The following is a 23,865-nucleotide window of genomic DNA, read 5'->3' as shown; positions in this document are numbered from 1 at the left end:
GGACCAATCTTACATTTTACTGAGGGTCAATAGAAAGTCCTTAAATCCAATTAAACTGATGTAAGTGCATACTGGAGACTGATACAGGATAAGTGCCACATTAATAAAGGAGTACTTCAGGAATCTTGGGCCCTGCAGTCATGGACAAACATCACAGTACTGCTAAAAGATATCCCTGGGGACTACATCAAGCTAAAAAGCTTCTATACAGCAAAGGACACCATCAACAGAACAAAAAGGCATCCTATAGTATGGCAGAATATATTTGTAACTGACATATCTGACAAGGAGTTAACATCCAAAATATATAAAGAGCTCATATGCCTCAACACCCAAAAAGCAAATAACCTGATTAAAAAATGGGTGGAGGATATGACCAGACAATTCTCCAAAGAAGAAATTCAGATGGCCAACAGGCACATGAAAAGATGCTCCATATTGCTAATGATCAGGGGAATGCAAATAAAAACCACAATGAGATATCACCTCACACCAGTAAGGATGGCCAGCATTAAAAAGACAAACAACAACAAATGCTGGTGAGGTTGTGGAGAAAGGGGAACCCTCCTACACTGCTGGTGGGAATGTAAATTAGTTCAACCATTGTGGAAAGCAGTACGGAGGTTCCTCAAAAAACTCAAAACAGAAAACCATTTGACCCAGGAATCCCACTCCTAGGAATTTACCCAAAGAATACAAGTTATCAGATTCAAAAAGACATATAGACCCCTATATTTATCGCAGCCTTTTTACAATAGCTAAGATATGGAAGCAATCTAAGTGTCCATCAGTAGATGAATGGATAAAGAAGATGTGGTACATATACACAATGGAATATTATTCAGTCATAAGAAAACAAATCCTACCATTTGCAACAACATGGATGGAGCTGGAGGACATTATGCTCAGTGAAATAAGCCAGATGGAGAAGGACAAGTACCAAATGATTTCCCCTCATTTGTGGAGTATAACAACAAAGCAAAACTGAAGGAATAAAACAGTAGCAGACTCACAGACTCCAAGAAGGGACTAGCAGTTACCAAAGGGGAGGGGTGGGGAAGGGTGGGTGGGGAGGGAGGGAGAAGGGGATTGAGGGGTATTATGATTGGCACACATGGGGGGATCATGGGGAAGACAGTGTAGCACAGAGAAGACAAGTAGTGACTCTGTGGCATCTTACTACACTGATAGACAGTGACTGCAGTCGGTATGGGGGGACTCAATAATATGGGTAAACGTAGTAACCACATTGTTTTTCATGTGAAACCTTCATAGGAGTATATATCATTGATACCTTAATAAAAAAATTAATTAAAAAAAAAAAAGCTTATATAAATGTTAAAAAAAAAAAAGATACCCCCTGGGCAAACTCTACAAAAGGGAAGGTGGTAGGTTCATGTGCAGGTCATTTTTATTGTTTTTCATATCTTAAGGAAGAGCTTTCATTTATCAATATCCAGCATGAGTTCTTTTTAGTAAGTCATTATTTGTGTAAATATTTAAAAACATATGCTTCTTTGCATTATGAATAGCCTAACTTGCTAACCAAGATGGTTACAAAATATAGCCATTACCCACAAAATTTTCTGGAAACCTAGTCAGCCAAATAAGTCCCTCTTTCTTACATTGAGAAAAAGATAAAAACCCTATATTGAAAAAAAATGGTAAAAGTTCACTAATTCATATAATAGTGATACTGAAAAATGCAGTCTTCTGGCTGAAAGTCTTCTGCATAAAAAATGTATTTTACAGACTGATAGGAAAGTGCCTGGTAGGTTTAATCTGATAGTTATTTAACTTTCTCTTGTAATATTACACCAGGAAAGCCTTAACAAAGTATGAACTGGTCATTTCTTGTTCCATACCAGGTAAAATATCAAAATATAGAGGTATCCACCCATGTTTATTTCAAATATGTTTAAAACACAGTGTAGTGACTTTGTGTATTTCTTCACTTTCAGCACTGGTTATAAACATGAATTCTAATCTGGATTCTTTATCTTACTTTACATATTTTTGTTGGTAAATATTATTTTAATTTGAATTCTTTATCTTACTTTAAATATTTCTGTTGATAGAGTTTCTATTTATTTCACATCTTCATGTTCTCTTTGACATATCTTCCCCTTCTTTGCTCCAAAATGACCAGATGGTGAATAGTAATCTACCAATTTGCTCAATGTTAATACATACCTTTTGAAGTTATGGACATTCTATTTTCTTTTGAGGAACTTAAATTTAATTTCTTCAGTCTTCTGCAGTTACACAGGTGCAGGAGAGCAGTGTCTGAAATATCACAGCTGCGTAGATCTAGAGTTTGGACTTCAGGGTGTAAAATCTGTAATAAATGCATGATTTTGAAAAAGTAATTTTTCCTATAAATATAAATGTTTATTCCACATTCCGTGTTTTGGTAGTCATAACAGACAAATGGTAAAGAATACAGAAACATATCTGTGTGGAGAGAGATACATAAGTGAGCCTACTTCCAGTTGGAGGTGCAGCTTCTAGGGCTCCAGAAGACCTACTGGGACGCACAGCATTGCTGAATGGCTGGTAGGAAGTGAGGACCCATTAGACCTGAGAAGCAGAACCAGTGTGGCAGGTGATGCTTGCCCTCTGCCAGTAGGCTCCTGACTATTATAGCACAGACAAAACCAGTATTATTTAATAGTTACCTGAGGACAACAAGTATCAGATTAGTTTCAAAGCATTGTGAGATCTCTGCCTTGGGTATTTTTCTTTTCTTTTACTTAATTTTTTTCCAAAATAGAAATGGCTTTATTTTTCTGAATATAAAAATAAAGTATTATTATTGTAACATATTCAGGCAATATAAAAATTATAAAAGTGGTAATAACTATGTTTATTGGGCACTTACCAGGAACAGTACGGAATGTGTTATATACATTATGTCATTTAAATATTCACACACACACACACACACCACCACCACCACCACCACCACCCCCACCTGAAAGACTGGTTGCCATTTTACAAGTGAGGGAATTGAGGCACCCAGAGCTTAAGTAACAACACAAAGAACACAGCCAAAAAAGGAACAGTTAGAATTGGAAACCAGGTCTTACTCTGAGGGCCATGCTTTTAAACACTGTAACTAAAATTAGCCAATACCAATACCCAGAAAAAACATAACACTAATTTTGATGTTTTTTGAGTTTTTAAAAAAGATTTTGAAGAAAAAAGGGATCAGAATATATATTTGTAAGATGAGTAAAATAATTTATTGTGGTTGCATGCTATTCCATTTTATGCATATACCATATTTTATGAAATGAATCCTATACTGGCAAATACTTAAATTGCACATTTAGGCTGATTTAGGAGGCGGTATAGTATAGTGATAGGAACAGGTACTCTAGAGGCAGACTGCTGTTTGAGTTTGAACTCTATGAGAGTGCTCAAGGGGTGTGTGTGTGTGTGTGTGTGTGTGTGTGTGTGTCACTATCTTCATTAAAACCATTTTGTGAGAAATAAAGATGCCTATATATAGCTGTCAGCTGTTTTTATTATTATAAGTGGTATTATGATGAGCATACTTGTGTGCTTTCCTGATTATTACCTCCTCAAGATTAAGACCAGAGTAAGTGGTAATTATGTGAGGTGATGGAGATGTTAACTAGCCCTATTGTGGTAACCATTTTCCAATCTGTAAGTGCATCAAATCATCATGTGTTGTACACTTTAAACTTACACGATGTCATATTGTCAATTATATGTCAATAACACTGGGGAAAAAAATACCAGAAATTAAAATTGTTGAGTCAGTGGTAAGCAAATCTGTAGGACTTTGGATAGTCAATGCCAAACTGTCCTCCTAAAAAGTTTTTTTTTTTTTATCAACTTACACTCTCACCAACATGATAAAAGCGACAGTTTCCCACATTATTACCAACACTGGGTATCATTATTTTTTAAGTCTCTGCTAAGCTGAAAGACAAACTGTGATTTTTATTACTAATGAGGTTAAATATCCTTTTGTATGTTACTGGTGATTTATATGTTTTTCCTTTGAGTATTCTTGATTACTCTGTTCTAGTATTTGTTTTGATTTTTTTATTGGTTTGTAGGGATTCTTTAAATTTGCAAGATAACAAACCCAGATAATCTCATACATATTGCAAAGACTTTTTTCTAGTTTGTTACTTGACTTTGTTTCTTTTTTTAATTCTTGCCATAACAATGTTCATATTGTTATGTAATCAAATCCATCAATCTTTTTCTTTTTGGTCTCTGACTGTGGTGTCATGTTTAAAAGGCCTTCTCCATTCAGAGATTGTAACAAGATTTAGGAATTACTTCAAAAACAGCTAAACAGAGATATGTGCAACTTCACAACAGATGTTAGATCTGGCTTTTGGAATAATTTTATAAGCAGGACTGTTGTAAGGATGAGGACTGGAGGGAGAGTTTAAGGAAAATCATACTTTTGTCTCTTCTGTATCATTCATCTGCTTGGACCTTTTCTATTCAGGTAGAATCAGGTTTAAAAAAATATTAAGGACTTCCACACAAAAAAATTTAAGTCACTGTAATATAGGCTAAAAGGATAGAACAGAGTGAGGTGGTGAGGAAGCAGAGGAAAATCGCCAGTTTTCCATAGTGTCGTGTTGCATCTGTGGTGTAGGGACGGCCTCCGTCATCCCCCACGTCTGAACGCAGAGTAAGGAAGCGCCAGCTTGAGAACAACCGGTGCCGTCCTTGGAAGTTATCTGCCCACAAAAACATATCTTGTCCTCGAAAACAAGCCAAGAGGCCTCACACTGAAAACAGGGAGACCTTGGGGACATGTGAAAACACCGCCCCTGCTTACTGGGCAGATCCTAAGAAATCAGCAAGATGTTCTGGCCTGTTCCCCCTGAGTAGAGAAAGATACGAATAGCATTTGGCTGAGGTCCGAGAAAGGCAGTATAAAAATAAAGGAGCTGTGCCCCGTCGGGGCCGCTGCAGCCATTGTCTGTCTGTCTTTGTGGTGTTGTCTGTGTCTTCTGGTCACTCCCATCTCACCCGGGCTAGCGACACGCATGTGGACCACACACACATCACACACATCCACAGAACCAAAGATAAGGATCTGGAGCTATTATTCTGCGTCCACATAGCCAAGCAGACTGTATGACTAACATGCCTAGGTTCAAATGCAAGCTACCACGAAGAAAATAAAGCATTAAAGGTACAGCAGGTTAGTGGAGAAGATGCTCTACGGAGACAGTGGAGCACAATGACAGTGTGAAGCCCCTGGGATAGTCACAGCGGCAGCGCTGGCAACGGAGTCCACTCCCTTTAGATCACAGGCTTCGGGCAGAATGGGCGGTACCGCCAGCAAGCAGGAGTTAGAACTGGAGTCTCTGTAAAAGATCGGAGTCTCTGCAGACAGTGACAGTGGCTGCAAACCCATTCTACAGTCATGAGAAATGAAGCGCGTGTCAGTGGCAAAGCTAGGGTTGTAATTCAGGTTGGAGGCCCTGATTCCGCCTTACGGAATAGGCACGCAGCTTTGTTGCAGGGAAGGGGTGTGAAATTACGTTAGCAGGGGCGACATGGCCAGAAGAACGAGGGCAGTTCAGAGAGTGATTTTTTAACTGCTGATTTATATCCACGGATGGCTAAAATCTTAGTGGGCCGTGACCAACATTTTAAAAATGAAGTAAGGCATAAAAAAATAGAGAACATCCAAGTGTATTGTACATAGTATTATTACACATAAGTGTGGTTTGTGTATAGAGTCACAGTGTAACATATTTCTTACTGTGGGCCTTTTTTTGCCATTTGTTTATTCACTCTACATTTTTATTTTTTCTAGCTTTACTGGTTTATAATTGATCACAAAGTTGAAAATTTTTTGAAAACATGGAGCTCAAGGGTGTGGTATGTGAAGACAGGGGAAGTGACTAAAAGGCTAGTGGCAGAAATCTTTTTAGGGAACTATTAACACATGAACATGTTGGCTTCCTGGAGGAAAAAGAACCCCAATGCTTCATTTTATTTTAAAATTATTACAAAGCCTAATACATATCATTGCTCCAAAATCTGAAACCATATCTAAACAGTAAAATATAATATGCTTGTTTTACAGTTGTACATACTCTTACCTCACTTATATTTGCATCTGTTATCTGGCCTTGCACGCTCATTATTTTAATTAGTCTGTCTTTTATGTTGGGAGGTAAAGGTTTAATGTCAGCGATGTATCTGGAAATATTCTTCATGAAGCACCAAAGGCATCTGAAATACAAACACAAACACAATATAAATGACACTGTGCCAATACCGATTCCTAAGGTTTCATGCTGTTCGTTAGTAGTCCTTTCAGCAACAGGGTACATTTTATATTAATATTTACGACTTAAGCTTGGGAGGATTCAAAAGCCTGGTCTTTGCTCAGTTATGGACGAGATATTCTTCCTCTGCATTTTCTTCTAGGTCAGTCTTTCTAATCCCTAAGACACAGTTAGCACTGAGATTTCAATTCTTTCATTTCTACTAGTTTTTGCTACTTTATAGGCATTGCTGTTTTATGATGAATATTTTTAAAAATACAGAAAAATAGGATGATCTAAAACCCAGGTGCACAAAAACTAGAATTTTGGAACTTACTGTTTTATCATATCGTGTCAGGTACCTTTCTTAAGACATAAAATATTTCAGATAAAATTAAAGCCTCCTTCGTACACCTACTCAGGTTTATTGTCTTTATATCCCTTTGCAGAGGCAAATACTACCATGAAGTTTTAAAATAGTTTCTGTCCATGATTTTATATTTTAATGCTAAAAAGTATATATCCATAAATAACATATATAGTATTGCTTTTGTATTTATAAAATGTAATGTTCTGTTTCCTACCATGACTGAATTTGTCAGTTGTCCTTGTAATTTTGACAGTCTTTCTATGGTGTTGCAAATTCATGACCATTACATCCTCTTGTGGAATATTTTTTTATCATTAAGTAATGCCTTTCTCTATCCATATTAATGTTTTTCACTTCAGAATTTAGTCTGGTTTTAATATTGCTTTGGCTTCTTTTGTTAATGTTTTTGAGATTCATCTGCATTGTTTCAGATAGCTATAGTTGAACTCATTTTCATTTTCAGTTCATTTATACCCATTTTCACTGCTGCACAATATTCTATTGTTCAAGTAATTTAGTTAACAACTGCTGATGTATAGTTGGGTGGCTTATAATTTTTTGCTATTACAAATAATATTAATATGAATACTCCCAGACATGTCTTTTGGTGCCCCTGTGCTTGTGTTTCAGTTGTGTGTACATCTAGGAGGGGAACTGATGGCTCATGGGGAATGCTAATGTTTAGCTTAATGCCAAATAGTTTTCCAGAGCAGTTGTAGTGACTGACAATCCTACCATCAGTCACTGAGCATTAATGGAATCCATATCCTTGCTAATACTTGACACTGTCAGTCTTTTTAATTTTAGCCAATTTATTGAGTATATAATAGAAATCAATGTGACTTTATTACAACCCCTGATTATTGATTAACTGAGCATATTGTCATTTCTTTATTGTCCATGTGGATAGTCTCTTGCGGAGTACCTACTCAAGTATCTTGCCCAGTTTTCTTTTGGGTTGACTGTTTTACTTAGTGATTTGTAGGGGTTCCTCTTATATTCTAGACGTGAGCCTTCTAGTGGTTATATATGTTGCAAATATATCCTCCCATTCTGTGGACTGCCTTTTCATTCTCTTAATCACGTTTTGTGCTGAAGAGAGGTAAATTCCAATGCAGTCCAATATATCTGTGTTTTTTTTATGGCAGGAATTTTTTTGGGTATCCCCTTTCTGAACTCTTTTACTGTCCTAAGCTCATGAAGATATTCTCCTATACTTTCACTTTTTGACTTAAAAACCACCTGGAAATGATTTTTTCCAATTGCCAAAACCCGTGCCACGTCTGAGAGTTTAGCCTACATACAAGCTTAGAAGTTAGCCTTTTGCCATTTCATGGGAGCGGGCAGAAGACGTGAGATTCATGGGTCAAAGCAAAAGGACTCTGTCACTCACGACTAGAGGAGCAGGCGGAGCTTCGTCCCCCATGCCCTCTAAGTCCTGTGGTGTAATCAGATGGGTGATTGTCTACACAGCGGGTTGTATAACAGGACAGGAACACTGAGCTTCAGGGATTCACAACTTTTATAGCAAACTGAAGGAAACCTCTTTTCTTGGAAGAAGACAGTACTTGCTGCAAATGCAACCTTGAGAAATGGTCTAGGTAAAGAGTAATTTAGGCCTTATATTCATGGTTCATGGCAGATCGCCTCTCCCAACATCCACTCCAATATGTTCCTGGCTAAACTCTAATATAAGCCGGCTGCTCTGTCAGTTACTTTAATTAATTTGAACAACAGAAGCTGAAACCGAATCTATCCATCTCTTAAAGCATTTAATTAAGGTTACTATGAATAGTAACCCAATTGGCAGGATAATGCCAACCTGCATAGTGACCTCAACAGTGCCCCCAGGGTCCAGACTCAGCTAACTGTAAGTATCAGGGATGGGGACCAACAGGTCTTATTTTAGACAGGAGGTAGTCCAGTGTGTTATCCATTATGAAACAAGCAAGGGGATTTAATTATTATTTAAATGACTACACTTTTATTTCCTAGGGCTTCTAATTTTTAAAAAATCCATTATTTTATTTGTATTTGTCCCTTAAGGATAACTTGTTAGTCTTTTAACATTTCCAATACATTTGTTTTAAAAGACCTTCAAATTGTTCTATTATCTGTAGTTCCTAAAAGTGGAAATTCTCCTATTCTCTGTTGAGTCTCTTTCATGCTGTTTTTGTCCTTAACCTGCTTTGTAAGTTTTGACCCTGTTAGCTCCTCTCTTGTACAAGTAGTACAACAGGCCTCTGTTCCTGAAGGTATCCTTGTAGTGAAGGTTGAGTTTTCCTCTGCTTAAGGACTCTGTGTTTATCCGGATGGTCTACAGTTACAAAATACCACAGATTGGGTACTTATAAGCATCAGAAATTTCTCACAGCTCTGGATGATGGGAGTCTGGTATCAGGGTGCCAGCAGCTGGGTAAGGGCCCTCTTCCAGGTTCGCGGCTGGTCCTTCTCTGTTTGTCCTCACATGGTGGAAGGGGCTAGGCATTTCTCTGGACCCTCTTTTATAAAGGCATTAATCCTATTCATGAGGGCTTCACTCTCATGATCTGAACACCCCCAAAGGCCCTACCTACTAATACCATCACTTTTAGGGTTTAGGATTTCAAAATATGAATTTGGGGGGTACAAGAACATTCAGACCACAGCACATACCATAATGACAAATTCCAAAACATAATGTCATTTATTCATCTCTTAGACTCTGCAACATATTCACAGTTAAATTCAAACCATACAACTGCATAATAAAGGCATGACATACCAGTTTTTCAACAGGAATTCTGCTTTTGGCTGGGACTTCATAATTCTTGCCACTGGATATAGGCTGCTCAGGGAAGGGTGTGACCTCAAGCTAGGTGACTTGCAGCAGAGACAGATTCTGAAAAAGCTGAGTAATGGAAGCTATCTGCCAACCCCTCTCCCCACAGGTGGGCAGCCAGTACTTCCCTGAAGGGTGATCTGGGTGGTACATCTCCATGGCTAACACTCCCATTTTCTACAACTGTGTATCATTTAGGTGTTCATACATTTTAAGTAACTCATACTGACATTGACTATAAGGGATGAGAGGGGTAACAAGTATGGATTCTCCTTGTTCTCATTCTCTTCTACTCTGTTATGGTATTGAAATCAGATACTCCATCAACAGAAATTCCTATCACTTATTCTAAAAGTGAAAAGCTTCACTAAACCCAATTATTTTTGGTAACTGCTTTATTAAGACATAATCGATATAACATTAGTGGTTTTTAGTGTATCCAGAGTTGTGCATCCAACACTAATTTCAGAACATTCTCATTATTCTAAAAAGAAATCTTAACACCCATTTGCAGTCCCCTGCCAATCCTTCCTATCTCCCACAGCTTAGGGAACCACCTATCTACTCTCCCTAGATTAGCCTATGCTGTACATTCATATAAATGGAATCACATAATATGTGGTCTTTTGTTACTGGCTTCTTTCACTTAGCATAATGTATTCAAGTTCATCCATATGGTAACATGTATGGGTACTTAATTACTTTTATTCCATTGTACGGATGTACCATATTTTGTTTACTCATACATCAGTTTATGGACATTTGAGTTGTTTCCACCTTTTAGCTATTAAGGGTAATGCTGCTATAAACATTTGTGTATAATTCTTGGGACATATGTTTTCATTTCTGTTGGGGACCCAATTGCTGGGTCACATAACTGTTGGGTCATATGGCAAATCTACGTATAACCCTAGAGGAACTGCCACATTGTATTCCAAAGTGGTTGCATTTTATATACCCACTAGCAGTATATGAAGGTTCCAATTTCTCAACACCTTGTCAGCAAGTGACATAATCTGTCTTGGATTATACTTGTCCTTGAGACTGTCAAGTAGTATCTCATTATGGTTTTGATTTCACTAATGGCTAGTAATGTTGAGCACCTTGCATGTGCTTGGTGGCCATTTGTGTATCTTTATACAACTATCTTTTCAGAACCTTTTCCTATTTTTAACTTGGGTTTTGCTAGGATTCTTGAGTTTTTCTTTCAGTGCTTTGACATGTCCTCCTACTGTCTCTGTTTCTGGTGAGAAGTCCATTGTTAATTTTATTGGGGTTCCTTTATACAAGAGTAATTTTTCTCTTGCTGCTTTAAAGATTTTCTTTTAGTCTTTTACTTAAGTATTTTTACTGTTTCTGTATGTTTGGTTATGTTTATAATTCTCTAAATTCATTGAGTTAATTTTAATTCATTGAGTTTTAATCCACTGATGTATAGATTAATGTTCCTCATTAAATCTGGCTTTTAGCTGATTTTTTCTTTAAAATAACTTGCTCTGCTCCATTTTCCTTTCATTCTGGTACTCCCATTACCAGAATGTATGCATAGTTGAGGTCAGCAGTGCAGGTTGGCCTCGTCCTGCTGCTTAGAGCACTAGTAATAACCTTGTTTAAATGCTGTATGACAGAAATTAAATACATTTTTTCTTAGCCTCTTGGAATAAATTAATCATTGAGGCTGAAGGAGTGTCATACTCATGTGGTAATTTGTCAGAAGCCAAAGTGGTAGAACCAAGGGTGGAATGTTGGTGAAGGCAGTCCTCTAGAGTTTTTCATGGTCCTGCTGGTCTTGCTGGGAATGACAAGAATACACAACCCTGATAATTCTTTATTGAGCCATTCTCAGGGTTGTGTTTACAATGAAGAACACTGGGATAAAGTAATGTCTCCAAGACAAAGGCATTACTTACTGCTTGCTATAAAATGGCAGAGTCCCCAAATTCAGTGTTTCTCCCTTATAACAACTCACTGCTTATGTGGGCATCCATCTGGGCCCTTTGGTGTTCCTGCTGTGTGTCCTGCAGGTTAGGGGGAAGTGAATGTAAAGGAACTAATGTTCATGCTGCTTGTTATATAATAAATAATAAAGTCCTTTGTGTCTCTGACCTAAGAGCCTGTGGTCTTCTACCAGTGTCTGAAACGAGACTAGGCTAAAAAATGTAGTAGCTTGTAAGAAGGTAAAATCAAATTCCTCACTGACAGCCACTCATTTTTCTTTATGCAGATTTCAGCTATATTTTAAATGTTTTTTCATAATACCACTTTTCTTCTCCCCACACCATCTTCCTCCCAGTCTTTCTCATCTTGGCCCTTAAGTATCCTCTTCTCTGAGCTCAGCTGTAGAGGTTCTGCTGTGTATTCCCTACACTGAATGGTTTCCTCTTTCTGCTCTAGTTCCCTCCAGCAGCAACATCAGGCAGCTGGGACAGAAACAAATTAAATTTTTGTAAAATGCTGCAACGAGAACTATTAAAAATGGCTCACAAAAACTATTGTCCAAAAGCCCGTTGATCAAACAAAGCAAATTTATTAAATTTACCACAGCAAGGGATTAACAGTTTTGGTAGTGGTTCAATAGGGGAAAACTAGGGCAGAGTAGACTCGGGATTTGGGGATGTAATCCAAGTAATTTATGAGGGTTCTCTTCCTCCAAGATGGGGAACGGGTTAGGGTTAGGCAAAATCTGTGACATAACCGTTTAAGACTGATGGACACGGGGTCTCACAACAAGCTGTGATGAACAGTTGATCCTGATAAAAATAATGTCTGCTCTCACAACCAGAAATGTTTGTTCTAGTAATCAAATGTTCATTTTAATAAATTGCAAAAATTCCCAGGAGCAAAAAGTTACAGTGACATAAGTGATTTTAGTTCTCAATCCCAAGAGTTGACACAGGTGGTCTGTTTTCACAAAAAATGAAAAATGTTCATCTAAAGTTTAATAAAATCTTCAAAAGCTATAAAAAAAATGAAGGTATGTTTGGGGGCAATTCATATTCATCCAGTATGAATGGCTCTAAACTTTATAGTTGAAAGAAACAACTTACTAATTTGTAGTCAATCAGTTATATAGTGAATCAGTCTAATTAAGAATTAAGAAATGACTTTTGGCAAAATGGCCTGCTCCTAATTTAACGTTGGATAAAATTTGGTCCTTGGCCTTGTTTTCTTCTCTATCCTTTCTCTTAAACTTAACCATGGCTTCATTTATCATCTATAAGTAGTTTACTCCTAATCTTAGTCCCAATTCTTGATCTCTCTTTCATGTTAAAATGTGCATTTCTAACTGCCTTGTTTGCTACTTCTACTGGACATTCTGATTGATTTTCCTCATAAGACACTCCTCCGTAATTATCAAATGAAATCACCATTCTCCCAGCCAATGAAGTTGAAAACTTTAGAGTAATTTTTTATTTTTCTCTTTCCTCGGTCCCTCTATTCAAAACTCTTCACCATATCCTCCATCCAAAGGATTCTCAAGGCAACGCTGGTCCAAGTGCTGGTTAGTGAGGAGATAAGGCACTTGCATAAGGATGTAGACCTAGCAGTTTCCTTCATGGAGAAGTCCCCTCCTCTGGACTAAACAGTATATTAAGTAAAACAGTCGACTGCTATTCTGCATCAAACTCCTTACATTGTTACAACCCAGTAGTTTGTTGGCCAACTGCCAGTCTGACCATACCTTGTCCCAGAAGTGTTAGAAAATATGATTCTCAAGGGAAATATGGACCCTTACATGAGGAACAACACCCTAGTATGACAATGAGGATCATATGGTCACCTTTTTGCTTTACTTCCAAATTCTGGATAACTTTTCTTAATGTATTATTCTGTTTCCTCTTTTTTTAACCAAGCAATATTGGTTTTTTTGTATTTTGTTTGTTTGTTTTTTAAGGAGCCAATGCAATAGCTAGTTTTTATTGGAAAGAAGAAACTTTATAGTACATTTTGAGTAAGCTGGTGCAAAGGCTCAGTGGGCCAGGCGGTGGGGCACCAGCTTGTAATGGGTTCCACAGCTGGGGCACTGCTGGGTCTCACCTTTGTGCAGCCAGAACTGGTGCCTGAAGCTGCCTTTGGGGCTAGCGTATTGTATGGGTCCAGTCCCTTCTGTGCAGCCATCATGGCTTCCCTCTCCAGCCCAGTCACCTGCTCTTTGTCAGTTTGGAACTGCCTGGACACCATGGAGCGCACTGCAGTGACTCCACTGGGAGTGCAGGTCTTCAGGGCCTGTGCGGCCAGCGCTTCAACTCCAGCAAGTAACCTTGAAGTCATCACACCCACACAAAACAAAAAACCCTAAGCAGTTTTTAAATTCCATCCATGTGAATATATATACATCCACTCTTTACTTTTCTAATAGCTGCATAATACTCCATGGCACCTCTCCCAGATGATGGGCATTCCAATTATTTGTCACCAGAATGAATTCTGCAATGAACATCTTCACAGATGTCTATTTGGGGCTCTCCTTACTTCTTCTCAAGATTTCGCAAGTTTCCTTTTTCCCAACTTCTTCCTAATTCAGATCTCCCTCTGTTCCCAGCCCAGTTCCAAAATCTTTTATACCTTCCCACTGTTACAGAATTAAATATATTTATTTCATTGTGGTCACCAAGGGTCAGCCTATTTGTCTGGCTTTATGTCTTACTATCCCACTATTCATATGGTATTCACCAGCCAAACTGAAACACTGCTTTTCTGGTCTTCTCACATATCTGTAACTTCCGGCCAAGCCTTTGCTCTTATTATTCTACTTCTTGGATGCACTGTCTCCACTTGCAACTATAAAATGTTACTCTTCTTCAAATACAACCTACTTTACAAAGCCTTCCCTTAGTCTTTTATGTTTCTTTTCCTCATCAGAAAATTTCAAAACACCTTGTTAATCCCTCTTTTGTGCTGCTATTATACCATGTCATAGCTACTTACATACCTGTCTTGTGCTAGTCCCATAGGACTATTATGCTAGTTACTAGTCCTCCTTTATGCTAGTTATTACCCACAGTCACTAACATAGTGCTTCAGGTGCCATGTGTGCTCTTTAAATACATGGACAACACCTACAAATAAGGAACTGTGGATACAAAGAGACAAAAGACTTGATTCTGGCCATAGAAGTTCAGAGGATCATTTGTGTGGAACACTTAGGGAGCCACCAGGATGGAGATAGGAAAAAAAAAAAGATAAGAATTAAGCTAGGCCTTAGCAAAAACGCCAGGCCTTAGGTAACACATCCTTTGTTACACTGCTTCCATGGGAGGTATGATAGAATATTAATAACTAACATAAATGAACACCGAACACCTACTATTTGCCAAGCACTATTCTATGGGCTTTACATGTATTGATGTTTAATCTTTACAACAATTCAGTAAGACAGGTAATATTACTATCATCCTGCATTTACAGATGAGAAAACCAAAACCCAGACAGGTTGCATCATTTGCTCAAGATTGTGTAATTAGTAAATGTTAGGGGTGTTAATTGAACTGAGGTGGTCTGTCTTCTCAACTTGCACACTTGACCATCACTCTAACTCTCTTTACTGACCAAAGAAAATCTCATTTGTGTCAGGGGCAAAATTTATGCAAAGAACTAAATTAAAATACTTTTCTCAGGACTCTACACAAGTCTGAGTGTACAGAAAGGAGAATCAACAGATTTCCCTTTTACAAAAATGTGACTGTGGACTAAGGACCATAAGTTTATGAGGTTTAATGTAAATGTCATATCCCAATGTTTTAAGAAAGCATGTAATAGATTAAGGTGATTTTTCTCCTCAGCCTTAATTTTTTACATGGCAATATTTTTAATGCATTATTAATAGGAAGCTCCTAGAGAGAAGGGATTGCTATCGTTAACTGCAATATCCAGCAGTTTCTGGTGTGAAATTAATTATGGCATATTAATTAATGATATTAATAATAACAACTCTTAGTGGTATTTATTATTTTCTAGTGTTAAAATAAAGTAAAATAGATATCAGGCTTGAAAATCCCTCAAGCAGACAAAAACCAATTAGGCCATGTAAGTGAAACTTAATCTAGCTTATTTCATGAATATAAGAAAAACTAAGGTTACTTCTTATAAATGCCTCTGATAATTATAAACAATACTTAAATTGTCTTCCTAAATGGTATGATCGAATCACTTTTAAGTAATCCTCTGCTATCCCAAAACTCCACTGTAAAAACCAGTAATTCTAAAGGTTAAAAAATTTCTCATTCCCACTTTATAAACCATCCTGCAATGACATGCCTCTGAGTGTCTAACCACTTTTGATTTGAAGTCCCTTTGTTCACTAACAGTTTATTTTTTTGCTAAATGATATATTCATATCAAATAAACCTCTCTGGATTTTCTTTTGACAGCTTCCGGTGTTAGAAAAAGGATCCAAAGGTGACGCCTGATGAGCCCCGTGGCAGGTAAGGAAACAGGTGCCCGTACCCAGGCAGCCCACTGCTCTCACTGCTTTCTTATGGACCACGGATTCCATGGTAAGTATCTCAGATCCAAGCTCCAGTCCCTTTACGCTGAGCTCTCCGATTTCAATGAGGGACCTTTGTTGAATCATTTCAGTAAGTCACCCTATTCTGTTCAAAAGGGGGGAAATGCGATTCTTTGTGTTTGGGGACACCTGCTGAAAACCAGCACTCTAATAGTTAAGCTGTCTTAGGGAGTCTAAGACAAAGATGGGTGTCACTTGGTCGAAAATTCAGAGCAGGACCTTATGACTTTTTTGGAAAAATGGCTAAACTTTACAAAAAGGATAACTGAATTGCAGTGACCACTTGGGGGAATCTTTAACTTAGATAAGAAATCCCATCTCAAGGGCACCGTTAAAAAGAGAGGATCCCAAACTTCTTGGAGACAATACCTGCATTCTTTGACTGGTACACAAACTCTTCTAAAAGACAAAAATGACTCCACAAATGGCTTCTCTAAAAGAACTCTTACAATTCTTACTCTTATAGCACAAATAAATTTTTGATGAAAAGCTTAAGCCCTCTGAGCAGATAACCTTAACTTATTCCATCTGCCAAAAACATAATTTGGATACAGCTATTATTTTGAGTTTCCTATTACTGTACCTGGCACATGACTTGGTATTTTCAAATGAAAGCCTTAAGATCTCTGTTGTGACTGTTTGTATATATATGCATATATGTACATAAGCTACGAATATGTGATATTTCAAAAAGAGGCCTATTTAACTGGCTTAAAAAATAAGTAATTATATAAATTAAATATTCTTAACACTCAAAATACAGAAACTAACACAAATGCTTTTCAAGTTCATATGATCTGGAATAATCAATAAATAAAAGCTACAGAAGTCATTTAAATGTGTTGGCTTAATAAAAGCAGGCATGTCTTCATAGTTGTCGAAATTAAATATAATGCAAACACATTTTCTACCTGGGTTTATTGGTCCAATCAACTCATACTATCTTTACGTTACAAACCTGGTCAGCAAGAAAAATAACTTAAGATGGTTAGCTATTTAATGTTTAATCCAAACATAATTATTAAAAATAAGTAAATTAAGTATATATAAGATGAAAGTTTATACTAAGTTAAATTATATGATGGATATTCATTAAATATGGAGATCATTTCCAAATAAGATAATACACTGAAATATTCATTGCTAAACCTTAGTTTATCTACTTTTGGCTTAATTTTTACAAAAAGACAAAATATAATTGGATGTATCAGCAAACATGTTTTTTGCCATATTAAAAAAAGTACTATGAAAAAGCACATCTCTAAGAAATGTAAGTTTTTATAATTATGTATACATGCCAGGAAGTTCACAATTGCCTGCTTCATAATTTTCACTGGAAAATAAAGATTACTAATGGTTAAAATCTTTAATAAAAATGTTAAATCTCCTGGAAACAAGAGTGAAAGAAAACAACCGTATATAAAGTATGAGAAGATAATGGGATTTTTTTTAATGTGAAAAGTATGCAAGAAATATAGGATGTGTTTTTGATAAGAAAAAAGAATAATTTTGTCCTGAAGTAAAGTGACTGGTTATTATTTCAGAATAACAAAAACGAGTATGACAAAAATTAAAAATCTATAGAAAGTTACAGGCTTGTGAAGAAATTCCATGTTGTAGGGTCAAAGTTTAGCTAAAATTAAATGGATTTAGAAGCATTTTAAAAAATGAGCTTAATGATACATTAATATAAAATTATAGTTTAATTTTCTCTGTTGAGGGGTTTCTTGGATTATTGATCTGCTCTTAATAAAAGGTTATAAAGGTTTTTCTTTACCTTTTGTGTAATCTGTCTAGAAAACAAAGGATTCTGTGTCTAATCAAGATAATACCCTGTTTCACATTGTCTTTATTAGATTTTTTATTACTTAGGAAAACTGAGTCTTTTCAATATTAAAAGAGCTAAGTTATTTTTTACAACTGTTTAACTTTCTATATTTGCTTTTGAAATCCTCTGTCACTTTAGTTGAATAAATAACTTAAGTATAATGTCACAATGACCTGTGATCCTATTTGGGCAAGTGTTTTAACCCTTTTGACAAACTTCCCCAAATTCTAAATGAAGTTTTTTTGACCTTGAACTAACTTTGGTATTTTCCAGAGGGTCCTGAAGATCCCAAAAGACTTTCTTTCCTCTCCTTATAAAAAGGGAGATAATAAAGTGAATAGATTTTTTAAAATGTGTTAAATTGCATGGGAGATATCATCTAGTAAAGATGATGCTTAACCTTCTTAAGATATATGAATTTATATATATTTATTTATATGGTTAGGTTATTAATATGTATTCCAGAAATTGCATGAAATTCCTAGAACTCTGATATGTTCTGAGACAGTATCAGTCCTAAATTTTGTATACCACAGAAGTAACCAAGTTTACCTATCAATTACATCTTTTTTATAGTGAACTCTTATCAGATCCTTAACTATGGATATTTTTATAAGTCTTTTGTCATTCACAGCCAGTATTTTACTCTAAATTCCTCTCTGACTTACAATCAACTATAGGCCAAAATGCTCTGTCTTCATGGAGGTTCATTAAAAAGACACTGACAAGCACTCTAGAATACAGGTTTTTGATAACTTTAAGATCTGATCTTTTAACTGGGTAAGAATTTCTAGAACACTAATGGAGAAACTGATTAACTCATAAAACTGTTAACCCAAGAGCAAGGAAACAAGAATTGATTACATAGGACTACACTGATTCATAAATGAACAAATGGAAACAATTTTCATTTTTATGATTTTGTTTGAAATATTCTTGGTTCTTTAATGTTTGCTTTCCAAATTTAAACTTTATAAGCAAAAATTAAACATTTTTTTCCTCCCTGTCTGATCCCTTCAGAATTAAAAAATTCTTATTGAGTATTCTTATTTTCATGGCAGCATAGGTATTTGCATAAATTCACTAAAAATCTGTTCTTGTTATAATAGGACATGCCCTTAGAAAAGCCCTTGGCTGGGCTTCTTAGCCTCAAGAGGCTTTTAAGGATTGAATCACGTTTCTTATTACTAGACAGTTTTGAAGAACTAAGGTTGGCTTTTGGAGCAAATAAAGTCCCTTGGATTACCAAGACTTTCACTGGAATATCACATTTGAAAATATGCATACAATCACTATTCTTGTTACACCTATATAAATAATAAGCTGAGTTTAATGAGACTAGGCATATTTTACAAACAAGTTAGTCTTATTGTGGTCATCTTTGGTAAAAATGGGGTGATTATAGAGAGAAAAATTGTTTCAATAGAAAACTATAGTGTACCAGTTATCAGATTCCAGTCCGGTTCATTGGCTTTGAGGTTTTGTTACCTGTGGGGAATGGAAATGTTGATGATGGGGCTATTTACAATGCGTGGCTTGCTAAGACACAGATAGAGATTTCCAGAGGGCATCATGGGACTACTGGAGGCGGGTGGATCCCTGGAATGCCAGGTCTGCGTAAAGATTTTATCATTGGAATGCCTGAGAGTCGCCTGCTCCAGTGCTTCCCATGAGCCTGAGGGTGTTTTTCACAAATGTTGCTTTTGTATAGTATAGTTCTAGTTTAACCAAGCACTGTAGCATACGCAGAGCTCTGCTTTGTGTCCTTGATAATAATCAACACATGAAGTCTTTGAATGTATGAAAGATTTAAGACTGATTGTATCCTGTGGCTTTCTGCACTCTTGTGATCTGCACCTGTGGTATTTTAATCAAGATGTAAAGGTTAGTATGCACAAAATAAATCTGAGAGCAAGCTGAGGAAAAGGGTCTTCGCTCTGAGGGTTGACCCCCTCGCCTTCTCCTCTCTTGCAGTAAAGTGTGGAGTAATCTTTCATCCAACGTCTCAGGGATTGCTGGACGTTCCTGGCAGTTATCTCTCTGTAAATCGGACTGAATACTGTGAATTCTTCTAATTTCCTCCAATATCTGGTTCTGACCCTCCAAACTAACATTTCCAGTTTTCTCCCACCCTTGTGATTAGAGAGTAAGAAATAAAACTGCCCTTTTTCCCAAGCTCTACAAGCCGAAGCTGAACAATTTGATATGAACTTCAGAGAAATTAACGCTACAGATCATCACAACTTTCATGCTTTCTTCTGTACCGGCTACCCAGAGTTCACCAAACGAATGATGACATCATCAGTGACATTCAAACTGCAAATCTGGAAGATACATCACGTTAAAACTGCAATTCTCACTCCATTACCTAAAGATGCTTTGAGCTCAAATCTTGAAATTTCCTTAACTCTCTCCAGACTCAGAAACTGAGTTTATACTTTGCTCCAACTACAAATCTTTGTTTTTCTTTTGTTTTCATAAAAATACCTGTTGTGAAAGGCCTGATTGCTCATACCACTTAGAGGCCTAACTTAGACTGGAAGCTCACCTGTAGCACTGCCTCTTGAAATGAGACAGCCTCATGTTTATCTTAAATAATCATGACATGATTCAGTACCATAAGGCACTAATGCAATACTGAAAGGCGTATTTTCTGTCAGATCCAAAAAGCTTTCGGTGACTCACTTCCAAAAGAAGACAATGTGCTCCATATATTAGAAAAGATGCCAACAATAGACTGCATTGAAACTGCCTTAGGAGAAACCTGCAGAATTTCAACCATTACAGTAAAAATCTATAAACTAGCCAGTGTTACATTAGCCTAAGACACCCTAACTGCCTGACAAGAAAATGCACATGCTGAAACTGGCAAAAAAAAAAAAAAAAAAAGTTGTTTCAACGTTAATAAATCAGGAATTGTTACCCGAAATTTAAAAGATCTTAAAAAACAGATGCCAATCTTTCATCAAATAGGCAATGCTCCTTCTATTGACTGAGTGAGTTGGTTAAATCTTAGCCTCTGGGAATCTCTGCTCTCAAGAATTTTTCAACCCTTATTATTTTCCTCATAGTCGTCATATCTTTTCAAGAGTTTTAAATGCCTTTGGGCAGCCACTCACTCATAAAATGATGTCCATGAGGACTAGACAGCTCAACGAACTCAACGGTCCTACTGCCCAACGTCTACAATGACTACGCAACTGTTGTCATGGAAGAGCAACTACATGACCATCTAGCCCAAGGCCTACTTGTGAAAATTAGCAAAGGGAAACCCCCCTGAAGTGGAGTTGGAAAGCCACAAGCGGCAGCTCTACGGGACTGTCAAGGACTGTCAATTATAGATCCCAACAGAGGAATCCTAAACAGGAAGGAATCCTCAATTACAGATCCCAACAGGGAAGAATGTACTTTGCACCTCCTACAGGAAATGGACCACCCCTGCAGTTCAGCCAGTGGGAAACCACATCAGCCTGAACTCTCAACACCTTTCTCCAAAACTCGTTTCATTCAAAGCAACCCCTTCCAACTAACCTTTCTTCTTCATAAAATAACATTGCTGTCCTGTTTGTTGGACTTGCCCTAAGGTTTTGCTGTAGCTTGCAAGTCCTGAATTGCAATTCTCTGCAATTCCAGAATAAAGCCATTTTTGCTGGGAAAATAACTTTTATTTTTAAAGTTAATAATATCAACAATGATTAGTGAGAATAACAGTATATTGTTTCACACTTTGAGCCTCCTGAGAGAATGAACAAAAGGGGGATATTTTAAAAATAAAATAAAATGGAGACCAGGCTTGAAAATCCCCCAAGCAGACCAAGCCAGTTAGGCCACATAAGCAAAACTTAAGTCTGGTTTATTTCACGTACATAGTGAAACCTAACAGGTTATATCATGCAAATGCTTCTCATAATAAGATATAAAATCTTTCTAAAATAATGTAAGACAGTCACTTCCAACCAATCCCCTGGCTTCAATAACGTTGAATTATTTACATCAAGTAAAGCTCCCTGAAATTTCTTTCGAAGCCAGGCATCCTAAGGACTTTACATGTTAATTTTATTCCTCACTGCACCTCCACGAGACAGATGCGGTCACACTGACTTTATAGATCAAGAACGCGGCAGAGAGGTGCAGTAACTCTCCCGTGGTCGCTCAGCTGGCGGATGGCAGAGCTGGGGCTGAACCCAGGAACCGCCATCAGGGATCCGGCTGCCTCGGAGAATCGGATCGACCCCGGTGACGGAGCCCGGGTGGGACTCGGCCGCGGGCTTCGCACGGCCCCACCTTGGGTTTTGTTTTCTGCTACCAAGGTCTCAGCGCCGCCAGAAACAGGCCAACGCCAGAACCGGCGCGGCGCCGAGCCGCCAGGCTGAGGGCTGGGACCCCCGGAGGACGGAGGGGCGAGGCTGCCCAGCCGCCCGTCGGGCACAACCGTCCCCGACGCGGAGGCGGAAATCGGGAGGCCGGGAACAGAATCGACAGCGGGCCTCCGCCGGGGCCCGGAGGCGGCGAGGGGCGGGCGCTGGCGGGGGCGGGGCGAGGGGAGGCGGGGACCGGGTGCACTCACAGATCCAGGAGCTGGCTGACCCGCGGCGAGCCGGGCATCGCGGCCGCCTTCGGGAGCCTCTGCCGCGGCCCTGGGGCCGCCGGGTACCCGCCAGAGGCCGACCGTCAACTCCCACCCCGCGCGCGACGCCTACGGCCTCGTGACGTCACGGGGGCCTCGCGGTGACCGGGGCGTGGCTACGCTCAGGATAATAGACGGAAGGACGCACGCCCTCTTGAGGTGGAGCCTCACGGCTGCGCGGAAGGGGCGGGGACGGCAAATGGCAGCGGAGCCCTGAGCTCGGCCGCCGCGGCTGGGAGTTGTAGTTCTTCCCGCTCCCCGGCTCCGGCCCAGAGCGTCTCCCGGAGGCCCTGCCCCGCGCGCGGCCCAGCCTGCTGCCCTCAGGGCACTCTTGATGCCGGGCCAGGCGTTTACCATGCACACCGGAGACGCCCTCGGATGCGGACTGAACGTCTCACGGAGCGTTTGAGAGTCCCGGGAGGGACCGCCGTCTCCCGGGCCCTTTCTGCGGAGCGTGCACTGACCTGTGTGCTCGCAGTAATCAACCGTATTCATTTAAGCCTGTGAAGTCAGAATTACTTGGCCTTATTTTACAGATGAGGACACTGCGTGCCGACAAAAAAGCGCAGTGAGAATTTCATCGTGGGAGGAGGGGGCTGTGTTGAAGTCGGAAAGGCGTCTAAGGGGCACTTTTCCCCGGGTGGAACCCTCGCACCTGCGCTGCGGGATACCGCCCCTGGCGGACACCAGAGCGGGGTGCTCTGGACTTTTCCTCACGTGTCAAAGGAATTTAACACCCAGACTTACGGAGTGTGCAAGCAAGCAGGGCACGTCATTAGAGAAGCGAGGAAACACCACCTTGGTAGACCACGGTGGGCTGCTCAGGAGAGGGTCGCCCCGAGGAGAATCGGGGTAGCTCCCATTACGGGGAGTGAAAATGTTTATTCATTAGTTGTTAGGTCACCTAGCATGAGTAGGGAGGGTTTCAATTAGCACGTGTGCAGTTGAATTACATACATACATGTATGTTGCACCCTCAACTCATGTATCATTAACAAAATCTCGACCCAGGGGTGGGAAATTTAGTATTGTAATGAGGAAAAAGCAACTTTCGGATGCCAAGTTTTTCTTATGCGCGTGTCACAACTTGTTTGTGTCTTGGTCCGTTGATTATCTGACCCAGAGGTCTCTAAACCTAGGAGGTGGGGGCTATAAAACTTGTTAAAACAATGGGTTGTCGTGAAAAACAAGACATTGGAGCCTTACAGAGCCGGTGGGTTGGGTCACAAGGCATTTTGTCAGGACTTAACGAATGTGGGGTTGGACTGGTCTCCATTTTTTTTCTACATATCTCAATACTTGCTACTTTTTATGCCTTTTCACTCTTCATAGATCCATTTGTTGTGTGTATGTCTATCTTGCTTTTGTAAGCTCTTGAAAGTTGGAACCCGGTCTTGTTCATGTCAGAGTTCTCCTTCAATCAATACACA

At 38.8% G+C, this 23,865-nt stretch overlaps 1 protein-coding gene and 1 pseudogene across 3 annotated transcripts in view; both read right to left on the bottom strand.

The window, feature by feature from the left end:
- AMN1 (antagonist of mitotic exit network 1 homolog) overlaps window positions 1–22,515 on the bottom strand; it is a 39,518-nt gene extending 17,003 nt beyond the window's left edge. For 2 of the 3 annotated variants that reach the window (XM_037020300.2, XM_037020302.2), the window contains exons 1-3: window positions 22,376–22,515; window positions 6,114–6,246; window positions 2,194–2,338 (exon numbers count right to left, since the gene is read on the bottom strand). In XM_037020300.2, coding sequence (XP_036876195.2) covers window positions 2,194–2,338; window positions 6,114–6,246; window positions 22,376–22,413 — 316 coding nt within the window. In that variant the 5' untranslated portion in view covers window positions 22,414–22,515. Of the gene's footprint in view, window positions 1–2,193; window positions 2,339–6,113; window positions 6,247–21,909; window positions 22,274–22,375 lie in introns of those variants that run through there. The other variant, XM_037020301.2, reaches the window with a different exon arrangement.
- Window positions 6,253–21,903, bottom strand: LOC140846602 (cytochrome c oxidase subunit 5B, mitochondrial pseudogene; annotated as a pseudogene).
- Window positions 22,516–23,865: the final 1,350 nt, after the last annotated feature.

Source organism: Manis javanica, chromosome 15 (assembly GCF_040802235.1).
Source record: "Manis javanica isolate MJ-LG chromosome 15, MJ_LKY, whole genome shotgun sequence".
Lineage (NCBI taxonomy): Eukaryota > Metazoa > Chordata > Mammalia > Pholidota > Manidae > Manis > Manis javanica.
Note: the sequence above shows the minus strand (reverse complement) of the source record. Positions and strands in the feature narration are given on the sequence as shown.